Source organism: Phyllobates terribilis, unplaced genomic scaffold (assembly GCF_046119375.1).
Source record: "Phyllobates terribilis strain yellow unplaced genomic scaffold, ASM4611937v1 Scaffold_4__5_contigs__length_816908805, whole genome shotgun sequence".
In the NCBI taxonomy this organism is placed as follows: Eukaryota; Metazoa; Chordata; class Amphibia; order Anura; family Dendrobatidae; genus Phyllobates; species Phyllobates terribilis.
Window position 1 is genome coordinate 402,483,909 of NW_027362764.1, and position 16,583 is coordinate 402,500,491.

The 16,583-nt window shown below is 47.2% G+C and overlaps 1 protein-coding gene across 2 annotated transcripts in view; it reads left to right on the forward strand.

The window, feature by feature from the left end:
* The window catches only part of LOC141265440 (NFX1-type zinc finger-containing protein 1-like), a 200,661-nt gene that overhangs the window by 107,095 nt on the left and 76,983 nt on the right, over positions 1 to 16,583 (forward strand). For both annotated transcript variants that reach the window (XM_073678549.1, XM_073678550.1), the window contains exons 12-13: positions 3,717 to 3,860; positions 16,430 to 16,529. In XM_073678549.1, the coding sequence (XP_073534650.1) occupies positions 3,717 to 3,860; positions 16,430 to 16,529 (244 nt within the window). The remainder of the gene's footprint in view (positions 1 to 3,716; positions 3,861 to 16,429; positions 16,530 to 16,583) is intronic.

Genomic DNA, 16,583 nt, shown 5'->3' on the forward strand with positions numbered 1-16,583 from the left:
TTGCACGTATACGGGTCACAGAAATGTCCATGACGCGCCCCCTGGGCCGTGGGGTACTCGGTAGCCTGGCCGGTCGGTGCTGGGGATGTCACGGTGGCAGTGACCCGGTCCGTGACCGACGGCTGTCAATCAAAGATTAAAGAAAAGGGGAATAAAGTTTTTAGAGATAATGTTCGTGACGCCACCTGTGGTATGCGGCTATATGGGGCCGCCGCTGCGATGCAGATCCTCTGGAGCTGATGGTGAGTCAGCAGAGTTGGTTCAGCTCTCCACATGTAGAGTTAAGCCCCAGGGAAGGATATAGGGATGCTATGAGGTAGATGTTGTTGGTGCGGTGTAGTGCAGGGCTGGTGGCGCAGTAATGAGTGAAGGACACAGTGGGGTGCAGTCTTCAGGCTTTACTCACAGTTCTAGGCAGTTCCAGGTCACCGCTGCAGCCGGTAATGACCACTCACGTTGTCCTGTGTCCTCTGGGGTAGGGATCCAGCAATCTCTCAGGTACCTCAGGAGCACTTAAACGGGAACCTGTTTTATGTACCTTTCCTGGTCGTCTCACTGCGCTGGCTCTCGCCCTGCGCCTCACAATCAGTGTCTCAAGCTAGTGGCCTTGGGTCTTGTCAGGCGACTTGCAATCCCCTGGACCCTATGTGGCCACCTATTCAGTGATGTAATTGTGGGCTTTGGCTGCAACTCCTTGCAAATGCTGCCGCCTCGGGTTTGCTAGCTGAGCCTGGTTGTTCTCCACTAGTCTGGGGCCGGTCCCCTTCTGTGGCCTGATCCCTCCACGTCAGTGTGAATTCGGGTGCACGGGTGGCCTCTGCACTCACCGTGCCCCTGGGATCCCCTCTGTCTTCCTGGAGCCCTCCTCACTGCTCCTCTCTCCACTCTCCTCTTGGGCCTCTCGCACTAGGCCCGGCTCTTCTCTCTCTTGAGCGGAGCTCCTCCTGAGCTCCCACTCCCAACTGTCTCTCCTCTGAACTGTCTGCTTCTAGATGGTTCCCCTTCTTCTTATACCCTTTCTGTCTGTGCTCCACTGATCTACTTCCTCCACCCACCTCCTCTACCTAGCTCTACCCTCCAGCTAGGGACCAGGGACTGTGCTCTTAGGAGCAATCTCACCCTAAGAGTGGAGTGTATTAGATGTGGGTGTGTGGGTCCCGGGTAGTACTCCGTCCTTACCTGAGAGTGGGGTGCCACAGCTCTGGGTGAGATGCAGTACCTCTGTGGCAACTGGACCCGCAGGGGCACCACATCCACATACAAACATATACAGTACAGACCAAAAGTTTGGACACACCTTCTCATTTAAAGATTTTTCTGTATGTTCATGACTTTGAAAATTGTACATTCACACTGAAGGCATAAAACTATGAATTAACAAACAAATTATATACTTAACAAAAAGTGTGAAACAACTGAAAATATGTCTTATATTCTAGGTTCTTCAAAGTAGCCACCTTTTGCTTTGATGACTGCTTTGCACACTCTTGGCATTCTCTTGATGAGCTTCAAAAGGTAGTCAGCGGAAATGGTCTTCCAACAATCTTGAAGGAGTTCCCAGAGATGCTTAGCACTTGTTGGCCCTTTTGCCTTCACTTTGCGGTCCACCTCACCCCAAACTATCTCGATTGGGTTCAGTTCTGGTGACTGTGGATGCCAGGTCATCTGGCGTAGCACCCCATCACTCTCCTTCTTGGTCAAATAACCCTTACACAGCCTAGAGGTGTGTTTGGGGTCATTGTCCTGTTGAAAAATAAATGATGGTCCAACTAAACGCAAACCGGATGGAATAGCATGCTGCTGCAAGATGCTGTGGTAGCCAAGTTGGTTCAGTATGCCTTCAATTTTGAATAAATCCCCAACAGTGTCACCAGCAAAGGACCCCCACACCATCACACCTCCTCCTCCATGCTTCACGGTGGGAACCAGGCATGTAGAGTCCATCCATTCACCTTTTCTGCGTCGCACAAAGACACGGTGGTTGGAACCAAAGATCTCAAATTTGGACTCATCAGACCAAAGCACAGATTTCCACTGGTCTAATGTCCATTCCTTGTGTTCTTTAGCCCAAACAAGTCTCTTCTGCTTGTTGCATGTCCTTAGCAGTGGTTTCCTAGCAGCTATTTTACCATGAAGGCCTGCTGCACAAAGTCTCCTCTTAACAGTTGTTGAAGAGATGTGTCTGCTGCTAGAACTCTGTGTGGCATTGACCTGGTCTCTAATCTGAGCTGCTGTTAACCTGTGATTTCTGAGGCTGGTGACTCGGATAAACTTATCCTCAGAAGCAGAGGTGACTCTAGGTCTTCCTTTCCTGGGGCGGTCCTCATGTGAGCCAGTTTCTTTGTAGCGCTGGATGGTTTTTACAACTGCACTTGGGGACACATTCAAAGTTTGCCCAATTTTTCGGACTGACTGACCTTCATTTCTTAAAGTAATGATGGCCACTCGTTTTTCTTAGCTGCTTTTTTCTTGCCATAATACAAATTCTAACAGTCTATTCAGTAGGACTATCAGCTGTGTATCCACCTGACTTTTGCACAACACAACTGATGGTCCCAACCCCATTTATAAGGCTAGAAATCCCACTTATTAAACCTGACAGGGCACACCTGTGAAGTGAAAACCATTTCCGGTGACTACCTCTTGAATCTCATCAAGAGAATGCCAAGAGTGTGCAAAGCAGTCATCAAAGCAAAAGGTGGCTACTTTGAAGAACCTAGAATATGACATATTTTCAGTTGTTTCACACTTTTTTGTTAAGTATATAATTCAACATGTGTTAATTCATGGTTTTGATGTCTTCAGTGTGAATGTACAATTTTAAAAGTCATGAAAATACAGAAAAATCTTTAATTGAGAAGGTGTGTCCAAACTTTTGGTCTGTACTGTACATACATATACAAAGACACATACATACATGCATAAACATATTTGAAACAAAAAAAATATGTATAAGCAGACATATCACACATACATAGATAAACACAATCATATCTGCACACACAGACACACTGTGTCACACACGCACATCACTCACAATCCCCCTGCTCGGCTCCCGTCATCCATCTCTTTTCCGGTGGTAAGTAGCAGTGCAGGGCGCACTGCGTGACGTCACGTTAGCAGACACTGCCACGCACAGAACCATGTCTCCTAGCTGTGCCAGCACACAAGCAAGTTTACAGGTGGAGTGCTGGGAAGAAGCAGAAGAAGCTCTGCTGCTGGGAGAGCGGCCTGGGGGGCAAACGGCCCAGCCCGCCCCTGCCTGCCTGCCAGGATATGTGTGCCGCCGATGCGTCAAAACGACCGATAGCAGTTGTCTGATTTTTACGGTCATGAGCATGAGCCCATAGTCATGCTAATTACAGCCTAAAATGGGCAAAGTTAAGGTAAACTATGCCCAAAAGTGAGCACCCCTGGACATTTTTGCCATTTATGGGCCAGACCTGAAGCTTCCCAATTTTGCCTTCTGAAATGTTGGTAACTATAGGTTTTGCACTAAGGAAGGACATGGAACCCAGGATGCTCTTTCTAGTGGTCATTGAGGTTCCCTGGCTGACTCCATGCACAGGACTCCGTCATACAGACTTCATGCACAGGACTACGCAGAAGATGGATAAATGAATATTTCCATGAATATTGGATAAAGCATGATAAATCCTCTAGAAACTTGGCACATCTTTGTTTGTTTGGGTTGATAACATCTCTATTTTTTTCAGTTATCAGAAGAAAAAAAATTAATTCAGGATAATCTCATTCAGAAATCAGTTCTTCTGCAAAATGCTACTAACGGAGTTCTCCATGAGAACGTTCTAGAAAAATATATAGCCCCACATCATTTCCGCAGCCTAAAGTTAAAAAAGGTAATGTAATATATTTATTGCTATAAAATTAACTGAACCAAGCAATATATATCATCTGTCTTTATCAACATAGTGGTTTTAAGAAATGTTAACATCTTGCAAAGGGTGACATTTGTGTCCTAACCACATCACTTCACCATGGCATTTAAAATATGTTCCATGTACATTTACCATTAAGGTTGATGGAGACAAAATTTGTGAATCCGGATTTCCCCCGTAGAAGTCACATAGCAGCCCATAATTTCTCTTTTTTTGTGGTTGAATAAGAGTATGGGCACACGGCATCTTTTTTAGATATATTCCGACTGTAACCTGCCTGAAAAAATGCCATAAAGAATAATAATAACCTTTTTATATATATAGCGCCAACATATTCCACAGTGCTTTACAATTCATACACATTATCGGCACTGTCCCCATTGGGGCTCACAATCTAAATTCCCTATCAGTTTGGAGTGTGGGAGGAAACTGGAGGAAACCCATGCAAACACAGGGAGAACATACAAACTCCTTGCAGATTGTCCTTGGTGGGATTTGAACCCAGGACCCCAGTGCTGCAAGGCTGCAGTGCTAACCACTGAGCCACCGTGCTGCCTGAACAACAATGTCAAAACGACATTCCTATTATGTCACTTTTTTTAACCGCTTCAGGCTTCAAAGTGACAAAAAGAATTAACCTGTTCATTCTTTGCACAGGGTCTGTTTGGATGACATTTGCTATTTATTGTAAAAAAATGTAAACTTAAATGCCTGTGGCGAAACTGCCGCAAAAAATGACTGCAAAAAAGCCAGAGAATATGCTTCAAGAAAAACTTGGCAGGTAAAGATGTCGTGTACACATGCCCTAAGGTTGCTAAACAGCGGTGGATCCCCATTTACCTATGGGATAGTGTTTTCAAAACTCATAATTTCTATTTTAGGTAAAAAAAAAATCATCACAATTTTTCAAAACCCATTACAAATTAGGTTTATTAGGAACTTTACAAACTTTATGCTGTTTTTGTAATAAACCAATAAAACAAGAACACATTAAATATCTGAACACAAGAATTATAATCTGTGTGACAGTGCGGGAAACGTAGTCTCTGATGTTACCGCCGGTCTGAGTGCTACGGGACCATGCTGTCAGATGTCAGCATGATCCCGGAACTGTGACTGTGACCCGCGGTAAAAAGTTTACACGGGTAACAGACATCGGCTAATGAGACTACTACCTCCATCAACTGACATCTGCTGTCACTGTAAACAGCGAGCGCAGGTAACGCTGATGGGAGTACTCATAAGCTGGCACCTATGCTCCAAAAAAAAAAAAGTTGAAATAAAAATAAAAAACGCAGTTATACTCACCTACACCTAATCCCTGATGCCCTTGTATAAAAAAACACCATAATATTCACCTTAAGGCCTAATCCCCGATGCCCATGTCACCTGTAAAAAAAGAAAAAATAATAAACCACCATAATACTCACCTATCTCCCATAATCCAGAGTGTCCCACGGTGATCTGACTTGTAGAACAGTCACATTGGCAGATGTGACTGCGCTACCCTGTCGCCGGCGATACACTGATAGGAGCATAATCACTACTGCAGTGTATAGCGCTGAGCTGCTGTGAGAGAGGTCACAGGAGTTCATCAGCTGATGAGCTCCTGTGATCTCACTTCACACAGCGGTGGTGCCATAAGTGAGATTACCGGAGTTCATCAGCTTATGAACTCCTGTGACCTTTCTCATGGCAGCTCAGTGCTACACACTGCCTGTGTCAGTGTGAACCCTGCTGTTGTGTAGAGCAGTTACATCTGCTGTTGTGACTGCTCTACACCTGATCCAGATCGTCATGGGACAGTATGGATTATTTCATGACGTCGGACAGGTGAGAAATATTGTTGTTTTTTTTACAGGTGACAATGACTTCAAATGGAATGGACGTTAGGTGTGTATAAGGTTCAGTGATTAGGCGTTAGGTGAGTATTAGTGTTGAGCGAGCATGTATTGTTAACTAGTGTTGAGCGAGCACTAAAATGCTCGCGTGCTCGAAGCTCGGGCCGAACTCGCCGTGATACTCAGGTGCTCGACCCGAGCAATGAGCCCAATGTTAGTCTATGGGAGACACGAGCATTTTTGCGGCGGCACCCCCGGCAGTCTTTTAAAAGCCTAACAAGTGCCCAAAACGATAGTGACAGTGCTCAAATGACATGGGGACAGCATGGGGATCGCCCCAGGAAGCATTTCTGACCCCCAGGTCACTGCTGTCAGCAATGTGGTCAGAGGTATTAAGCCACTTTTAAGGGCTCATAAAAAAACGTTCAAAAACGAAACTGAAACTGCTTTCCTGTGAAATATGTTAAGGAAGTTCCTTTCCAGGGTAAAGACTTGTGTATAAGGTAAAATAAATAACCCCCCCAAAAAATACTCCTCCACACCTTGGGCTATGTTCACAAGTAGCATTTTTGATGCGTTTTTGCACTTTTGTATTGCTTTCAACCGTGACAAATGCATTCACCGGGAAATGTCATTTTAACATTTTACAACCTTCTCTGGCCATGTGCTGTGTGACACATGCATACAGTGCTGAAAAGACATGGGAACAGAATGGGGAAGACCCCTGGAAGCATCTCTGACACCCAGGTCACTGCCTAAAAGTGTGCCCATCAGAAGTCATCCTTGCCGCATCAGAAGATGCAGACTTGCAACTATCCCCGTGCAAGTCCTTCTCCCAGAGCAGTGTTCAATTGTACCTCCCCCATTCCTTGCAATGCAAGCGCAAGTATGCAGCCTGACACCCACCTACCCCCAGGCTGCAATACCATACTGCTTGCTTGCACTTGAAATTGGGCCTTTTAAGCATGTGGAGGCGGAATCTGGCCACCACGTCATGGCTGCGTTGGCGGCCTGGTATCCATACTCAGTCCCCAGCCGCCCGGCGGCCGGGTGTCCACACTCGGTCCCCAGCCGCCAGGGGGTGGCCGGGTGTCCATACTCGGTCCCCAGCCGCCCCGCGGGTGGGTGTCCACACACGGTCCCCAGCCGCCTGGGGGCAGCCGGGTGTCCATAAACGGTCCCCAGCCGCCCCGCGGCCGAGTGTCCACACACGGTCCCCAGCCACCAGGGAGTGGCCGGGTGTCCATACTCGGTCCCCAGCCGCCCCGCGGCCGGGTGTCCACACACGGTACCCAGCCGCGGGGGGGCAGCCGGGTGTCCATAAATAGTCCCCAGCCGCCCCTATTTCTCCTGTCAACTTCCCCCCACACACTTTTCTTAGCCCGGCCTGCTTTAGGGCAGCATTGGATGAGCCCACCAGAGAACCAGACTCGTCCGGTGGGCCCTGGCTTCTCCATTAGGGGAGTTGAGAGTGTCAAGGTGAGGAGCATGATGATGATGATAGAAGTTAGCATCTGCTTTGTTTTCTTGGAATGCAAGCGCATGTATGTAGTAGCGGCTAGGCCTGAGGTGGTCAGCGTTTTGGCGCATATCCTACCTCCTCCGAGGATTGCTGGATGTTTTCCTGCTACTATCCCAGTTCTATGACTCCCGTTAAAACAAAGCTTCAGGTGATAAATGATGGATGAGGTGGTGGCAAAGGAGAAAGAGCAGGAGGAACAGGGACCATTCACATCAATATCAGGCCAGTCAACCACACATGTCTTGTAGGATATGTTTCTGTAACAAAAGGAGCGGTTCGGTTACACAGTTATAGGGCATACAGTGAGTGCAATGCCTACCAAAAATTTTGAGGCACTCCAATGCCCCTTGGAAATGACATGGAGGTCAGAGGGCCTTAACTAAACCATTTTTTCCATTTATACCAACTGGGTCTCCTGTACACTGTTGACCTAAGCAGTGAATGGAAGGCTTTCCAAAAATTATGAGGAACTTCAATGCCCCTTGAAACAGACGTGGATTACAGCGTACTAAAAACCTTGTACCCATTATTGGGGAGTGGGTCTCCCTTAGTTTTCACCTTTACATTGAAAAGCAAAAGCTGACTAAAATTAGGAGGAAATGCAATGCCCGTTGGAAGAGTCGTGGAGGTTAGAGGTAATTAAAAACAACATTTCAATGCCCCTTGGAAGAGCTGTGGAGTTCAGAGTGGCTTAAGAAGACGCTTTTAATGCCCCTTTGAAGAGACATGGAGGTCCCAGTAGCTTAACAAGACGGTTTTAATGCCCCTTGGAAAAGTGGTGGAGGTCACAGTAGCTTAACAAGACAGTTTGAATGCCCCTTGGAAAAGTGGTGGAGGTCGCAGTAGCTTAACAAGACGCTTTTAATGCCCCTCAGAAGAGACGTGGAGGTCCCAGTAGCCTAACAAGATGCTTTTAATGCCCCTCAGAAGAGACGTGGAGGTCCCAGTAGCTTAACAAGATGGTTTGAATGCCCCTTGGAAAAGTGGTGGAGGTCACAGTAGCTTAACAAGACGGTTTGAAAGCCCCTTGGAAAAGTGGTGGAGGTCGCAGTAGCTTACCAAGATGCTTTTAATGCTCCTCAGAAGAGACGTGGAGGTCCCAGTAGCTTAACAAGACGCTTTTAATGCCCCTTGGAAAAGTGGTGGAGGTCACAGTAGCTTAACAAGACACTTTTAATGCCCCTCAGAAGAGACGTGGAGGACCCAGTAGCTTAACAAGACGGTTTTAATGCCCCTTGGAAAAGTGGTGGAGGTCGCAGTAGCTTAACAAGACAGTTTGATTGCCCCTTGGAAGAGACGTGGAGGTCCCAGTAGCTTAACAAGACGCTTTTAATGCCCCTCGGAAAAGTGGTGGAAGTCTCAGTAGCTTATATAGACACTTTTAATGCCCCTCAGAAGAGATGTGGAGGTCCCAGTAGCTTAACAAGACGCTTTTAATGCCCCTCAGAAGAGACGTGGAGGTCCCAGTACCTTAACAAGACGGTTTAAATGCCCCTTGGAAAAGTGTCGGAGGTCACAGTAGCTTAACAAGATGGTTTGAATGCCCCTTGGAAAAGTGGTGGAGGTCGCAGTAGCTTAACAAGATGCTTTTAATGCCCCTCAGAAGAGACGTGGAGGTCCCAGTAGCTTAACAAGACGCTTTTAATGCCCCTCAGAAGAGACGTGGAGGTCCCAGTAGCTTAACAAGACGCTTTTAATGCCCCTTGGAAAAGTGGTGGAGGTCACAGTAGCTTAACAAGACGGTTTGAATGCCCCTTGGAATAGTGGTGGAGGTCCCAATAGCTTAACCAGACGGTTTGAATGCCCCTTGGAAGAGACGTGGAGGTCGCAGTAGCTTAACAAGACGGTTTGAATGCCCCTTGGAAGAGACGTGGAGGTCCCAATAGCTTAACCAGACGGTTTGAATGCCCCTTGGAAGAGACGTGGAGGTCGCAGTAGCTTAACAAGACGGTTTGAATGCCCCTTACAAGAGCCATACTGTACAGCATCTTAAAAATATTATTCCCATTATTGGGGAGTGGGTCTCCCACAGTCTTTGCTTATGCCTTCAAAAGCAAAAGCTGACAAAAATAAGGACGGAGGAACTTTCAATAATGGCAACACGGACCACGGTCACCCTGGTGGTATAGTGTCACGCTGTCTCAGTGTACTGGAGGTAGGGGGCCTAAGCTGACCCTAAGCTGGGGCCCTGACTAATCCCTCTACCTGGAGGTACTGTTAAAGGTACAGAGGTCCAGGCCGCCAGCGTAACGCCTACCTCCTGAGGATCCCTGCACCTAAGTAATCTAGTCCTGAGAAGGACCCCAATCACAACAAAAGGGGACAGGTAATAATATGCCCACACTCAGTACTTAGACGAACGAGACAGTACAAGGGTAAAACCAAAACCACCTTGCATACAAAAACTACACAACTACAACAGAGGGAACACCAACGGGAAAGGAGATAAATGATAAAGCGAGGAAGGGAAAAAACACTCCAAATACACTTATCTCTGAAACTCCAAATACCACGATCCGCTCTGTTAGTCTGCATGAAATGCTTTCACCGACAACTTCCCTAACAGAGCAGCAGACATATGAAGGAATCTCACTACTGCAGAATTGATTGCAGCTGGGCGAGGCTGGACCTTGTCTAGCACAGAGAGAGAGAGTTAACTCCCTCACTGCCGAAAAGCACAAAACACCAAAAACTCAGCTGCGAGAAGTCAGGCTGTGCAATCGTGACGATCTTCGTGGCGACACAACCATGACATATAGTGGTTGTGGAGGCTGAGAATAAGGAGAAGAACATAAAACAGCCGAAATGAGGAACACCCTCATGTGTGGGTGTGAAGCGGTGCATGTGAATACACCTCCCGAAAAAACACAGTGGATTTGACTTTATGTTACTCTGCTGTCATTTGGTGGTGATGAGAAATCTGGCCCAATCCAGCCCTTGTTCATTTTGATAAGGGTCAGCTTGTCAGCATTGTCAGTTGACAGGCGAGTGCGCTTATCAGTTATAATTCCCCCAGCGGCAATAAAAACACGCTCCGATAACACGCTAGCGGCAGGGCAAGCCAGGACCTCCAAGGCATACAGAGCGAGTTCATTCCAAGTGTCAAGCTTGGATACCCAATAATTAAAAGGCACAGAGGAATCACGGAGGACGCTGGTACGGTCGGCAAGGTACTCCCTCACCATCTTTTGAAACTTTCCACTCCTTGTGAGAGTACCCCGCGCCTCAGGGTCTGTCCGAAGGGAGGGTCTGAGAAAACTGTCCCAGAACGTTGACAGTGTTCCCCTGCCTCTGCTGGATTGGAGTTGCGTCTCTCTCGCATGTACGCCTTCCTTGGGCAACGAACTGTGACCTCTGCCGCTAGCGTGTTCAGATGGGAATTTTTTTAACAGTTCTGCAGCAAGGGCCTTCTGGTACTGCCCCATTTTTGTAGACCTCTCCACCTCAGGAATAAGAGAGTGAAAGTTCTCCTTGTAGCGGGGGTCTAAAAGTGTCACCAACCAGTAATGACTGTCACCCAACATTTTGACAACGCGAGGGTCACGGTTAAGGCAGCGTAACATAAAGTCAGCCATGCGTGCCAGACTGGTAACGGCAAGACTTCCGTATCCTCACCAAGATGACGACTGACCATGCTCTCCTCCTCCTCCCCCCTGTCCTCAGGCCACCCACGCTGAACCAACGGTATGACAGTTGTACAGGTACTACCGTCTACAGTGCATGATACAAGCTCCTGTTCTTCCTCCTCCTCCTCCTCCTCCTCTCCCTCATTGTCCCCCAATGCACGTTGGGATGAGATGAGGCTGGGCTGTGTGTAATCGACCGCTACGGCTTCTTGATCCATCTCATCATAATCTGGCTGCAATGCCTCCTCTTTAATTCTCTGCAGAGAGCGTTGCAAAAGACAGACAAGTGGAATGCTGACGCTAATGATGGCGTCATCGCCACTCACCATCTTGGTGGACTCCTCAAAGTTTGTCAAGATGGTACATATGTCAGATATCCAGGTCCACTCCTGAGGTCTTATGTGTGGAGTCTGACCTGAATATCGACGGCCTTGTTGCAGCTGGTACTCCACAACTGCTCTCTTCTGCTCACAAATCCTTTTCAACATGTGGAGGGTAGAGTTCCAACGTGTGGGGACATCACACACCAGTCGGTGTGACGGAAGCTGCAAACGCTGCTGCAACACAGCAAGGGGGGCGGAAGCTGTAGCTGACTTGCAAAAATGAGCTGACAGGCTGTGTACTTTGACGAGCAGATCTGGCAACTCGGGGTACGATTTAAGAAACCGCTGAACCACGAGGTTATGCACTTGAGCCAGGCATGGTATGTGTGTGATCTCGCCTCGCCTCAGAGCCGCCACCAGGTTACGGCCATTGTCACACATGACCATGCCTGGATGTAGGTTCAGCGGTCTCAGCCACAGATCTGCCTGCTCTTTCACAGCTGTCCACAACTCACAAGCAGTGTGAGGTTTCTCACCTAAGCTTATGAGTTTCAGCACAGCCTGTTGCCGCTTGGCGGAGGCAGTACTGCAGTGTTTCCAGCTTGTAACTGATGTGGTGATATCTGAGATGAAGGCTGAACATGAGGAGGAGGAGGAGGATTATGCGCAGGAGCTGTACACTGTGGGGGCAACTCTGACTGACATAGGGCCCGCAATCCTTGGTGTGGGGAGGATGTGTTCCGTCCCAAGGTCTGACTGGGTCCCGACTTCCACTATGTTTACCCAGTGTGCCGTCAGGGAGATGTACCGTCACTGGCCACAAGCACTTGTCCACATGTCCATTGTCAGGTGGACTCTCCCAGTAACTGCGTTGTTGAGGGCACGGCAGATGTTTTGGGACACGTGCTTGTGTAGTGCGGGATTGGCACACCGGGCAAAATACTGTCGGCTGGGGACCGAGTACCGAGAATTCCGTCTCCACCAACCTAAAAGGCAGCATTTCCAACGCAAGCAGTCGTGAAATGTGCGAATTTAGGACTGTGGCCTGTGGGGCGTTAGCTGCGAATTTCCGCTTTTGTTCAAAGGTCTGGGATATGGACAATTGAACGCTGCGGTGGGACGTGGACGTTGATGCTGTTTCTTGAGAAACTGCCATAACAAGTGAAGACTGAGAGGAGGGGGCATCTTTCCATACAGTATGGACAGGGGATTGCCTTGCACACACAACAGGGGGTTCTATTGCACGCACAACAGCGGAAGAAGCAGTGGTGACACCCTCTGACACTGGTCGTGGACCCTGGGGTTCACCCCACAAAGTCGGGTGCTTTGCTGCCATGTGCCTGATCATGCTGGTGGTGATCAGGCTGGTAGTTTTGTCACCCCTGCTGATGCTGGCATGTCAGGTGGTACAAATGGCCTTTTTGGGGTTATCAGCAGAGTCTTTAAAAAAATTCAAGACTCTGGAAGACCTACAGGTTGTACTGGCAACGTCCCTCGTGTTGGTGTTACAGGGAACTGTTGCCTGCCTTCTGTGTGTGGCCACCATACTGCTTCTTCCTGCCTGTTGGGGTACTTTGCCTCCCTCACCCTGTGTGCTGCTGGCCTTGCTCTGCATGTCCTCCAGCCACGTTGGGTCAGTTACTAGATCATCCACCACCCCCTCCTCTTCCACTTGCGCACCACGATCCTCCTCCTCACTTCCTGGCAATTGTGTCTCGTCATCGTCCACCTCTTGTGACAAATTGCCAGCGTCGACTTCCTGTGGCCGTGGCTGTTCAAATATTTGGGCATTGCTACATGGGATCTCCTCTTCCACCACTTCAAGCGAAGCAGGCGAGGGGCACAAATCTGGAAATGGACCAGTGAACAGCTCTTCAGAGTGTCCAAGTGTGGGATCAGTTGCTGTCTGACGATACTCGGCATGGTGGGAGGAAGGAGCATCAGGGTGAGGAGGAGTATGCGGTCGAGACTCACAGCTACTAAGAGTTGACCGTGTGGAAGACAGACCGGAGGTGGTGGTGCCCAGGTAACTGGAAGTATTATCTGCCATCCAATTAATAACCTGTTCACACTGATCAGTTCGCAATACTGGTGTTGTTCTGTGCTTCCCTAGTAATTCGGTCAAGAAGTGGAAGTGAGAAGATGTGGCTGTTGGTTGTGGCACATTTTCACCTTGGCCTCGGCCCCGTCCTCTGCATGCACCATCACCAGAACGTCCAGTTCCACGTCCCTTGCCACGCGCCTTGCCCATTGTAAAGGAAGTAAAATAGCTTTCACTCGCACTATCAATGGAAAAAGGGTAATAAAAAGTAGATTAGAACCGTGGAAGAGGAAAACCACAGTTCTATTTCTCTGGCCTAAACAATCTGAACAATCAGGGAGAAACTATTTCTGTTTTTCTTTACGGAAAAAATACCAAAAGCTGAATAATAGAGATTTTTTTACCGTGGAATGACAAAACCACAATTATTGTTTACTCGGGTATACCAGACAATTTTAAATAGATATATTTGCGGCTGAACAGTGAGCGACACACTCAAACTGGGTTTTTTTAGATACAAATGGCCCAAAAGTGGATAATACAGAGGTTTGAACCGTGGAACTGCAAAACCACACTTCTATTTCTCGGGCGTACACCAGACTATTTTCAACAGATATATTTGTGTCTGAAAAATCAGGGAGACACTATTAGTTTTTCTTTACAGCAAAAAATGCCAAAAACAGGATAATACAGAGATTTGACCCGTGGAACTGCAAAACCACACTTCTATTTCTCGGGCTTACACCAGACTATTTTCAACAGATATATTTGTGTATGAAAAATCAGGGAGACACTATTAGTTTTTTTTTTACAGCGCAAAATGCCAAAAGCCGGATAATAGAGATTTTTTACCGTGGAACAGCAAAACCACAGTTATAATTTACTGGTGTATACCAGACATTTTTAAATATATATATTTGCGGCTGAACAGTGAGCGACACACTCAAACTGATCTTTTATAGATACAAATGGCCCAAAAGCAGGATAATACAGAGGTTTGAACCGTGGAACTGCAAAACCACACTTCTGTTTCTCTAGCCTACACCAGACTATTTTCAACAGATATATTGGTGTCTGAAAAACTTTTTCTTTTTTTGGGGGAGGGTGGGGGGGGGCACCAAAAGGTTAATAAGACGGGTATTTGGACAGTGTGAAGGAGGGAAAAAAAAAGAGGATTTAGATGAAAAAAAAAGGATTTTTCCTGGCCCCCAGAGCTAAGTCCAGCAATTTCAGCAACAGGAGCACACAGGACTGTAATGCAGCGTTTGCTGGTATAACCAATGCGTCTCCTATACAGCCTGCCTGCCTGATATCTGGGATTGATATTAGTCCTGAGAAGGACTGTTTGTTTGATCTGGCAGCCTTTACAGACCCTACACTAACTATTTCGCAGTATATATCTCTCCCTAAATCAGCAGCACTGTCCCTACACTGTCTGATCCCAGCCGTCTGTGTCCGGTTTTAAATACTCAAGGTGACGCTATGCGGCCAGCCAATCAATGTAATGCCCACAACCAACATGGCTGCGGCATTACAGTGACTGGCTGGCAATCCCTGCATGTTCATTGGCTCTGTAAAGAGCGCCAAACATGCTGGGCGGAGACCCGAGCTCCCACCCGAGTAACCCGGAAATGCTCGGTGCTCGCCGAACATCTCGAGTAGCGTGATGCTCGGGCAAGTACCGAGCAGTGTCGAGCATGCTCGGTCAACATTATTGTTAACCCTTTCGGCGAGCACACGCCGACTATTTGCGGCGTGCTTGGCATCTACGTTAGCGTCGCCGCCGCGGCATGTGTCACGGCTGTTAGACAGTCGTGACACATGCAGGGATTTTCTACCAGGCAATCTCTGCATGTGTCACGGCTTTCTAACAGCCATGACACATGCCGCCGCGGTGACACTAACATAGATGCCGAGCACGCTGCAAGTAGGGTTAACAATACATGCTCACTCAACACTAGTGAGTATAACTGTGTTTTTTTATTTTTAAATAAACATGTAAAAAATGGCGTGGACTTTTATTTAAAATAAAGGATTTTATTCTTGCCTTGTCTTTTTATTTAAAAACTTTTACTATTGGGTTAGTATTGGGGCAGTCCAGATGCTGTGGAAGAGCCGCCAACAGCTTCCGCTCATCTATGCAAATGAGCGGTGCCATTTTTTCACATGCGGACTTTCCTCATAGAGGTTAGGTCTATGGGGAAAGCCCGCATGCGGACCCGCCGAAGAAATTGACATGCTGCAGTCTGGGAAGTTTCCCTCGGGTGAGCCAATGACGCATAGTGGACATGGGATTTCTACAAATCCTATCCACTATGCTGCAACATCTGGCTGCTGCGGGTTTGACGCTGCATAAGTCTGCAGCGTCAAACCCACAGCGGCTCCAGATCATGGGCACACAGCCTTATAGACGCCTTTCCATTACTAACCTGGGCTTCATGTCAGCTGCCAATGCAAGGTTGACATGAATCCCAACCCTATTACCCCACTTGCCACTGCACCAGGGCAAGTGGGAAGAGCAGAGACTAAGCACCAGATTTGGCACATCTTATTGATGCGCCATTTCTGGGGCGTTTGAGGCCCCTTCCCTTGCTATGAATATCAGCCCACAGCTGTTTGGTTAGACTTTTGCCGGTTAGATTTTATAGTGGGACCCTAAGTTATATTTTTTCTTGGGTCTCCCTGTAATCTACCCAGTAAAAGCTAATCCTAGGCTATAACTATCAGCCCGCTGCTGATATTAATGGACAATGGTCTCCCATTCACTAATATTCTTGGGATGTCAAGAGAGTCATCCAAAAAGTTAACAAAAAGAGATCATTTCACAAATAAGCAGAGATGAAGTGATGTAGTTAAGACGCACACATAACCCTCTCTGTGCAAAGATATTAGCATACATATCTCTTCCTTATATTTTCTTTTCTTTTTTTTTTTCAGGTTGTACTAGGTTACATGTTGCAATGGGGGCTGATTACTGTAATTTTGAATGCAGCTGTGGGGGCTTTTTAAATAGCTGCATTCAATATATATTTGTAGTATATATTTTTTTTATTTAAAGAGAGAATTGGTTCTGATGAAGGCCACTTACTATAATTCCTTGTGGTGGTGGAGGCAACAAGGCACTTGCTCTACACCTTGTACTAGCCAGCCAAAATAAATCACATTTTCAACCCGCAGGAATATCTGGAAATTGAGAGTTCCTCAGAAATTTCAAGTATAATTTTAGAATGGCTGGGAATTTCAGCAGTCTATCAAAATACACAAGAAAAAAAACAAGGTAATTTTTTTTCTATTTGATTATTAATTTTATTCATTTTATATATAGACATAT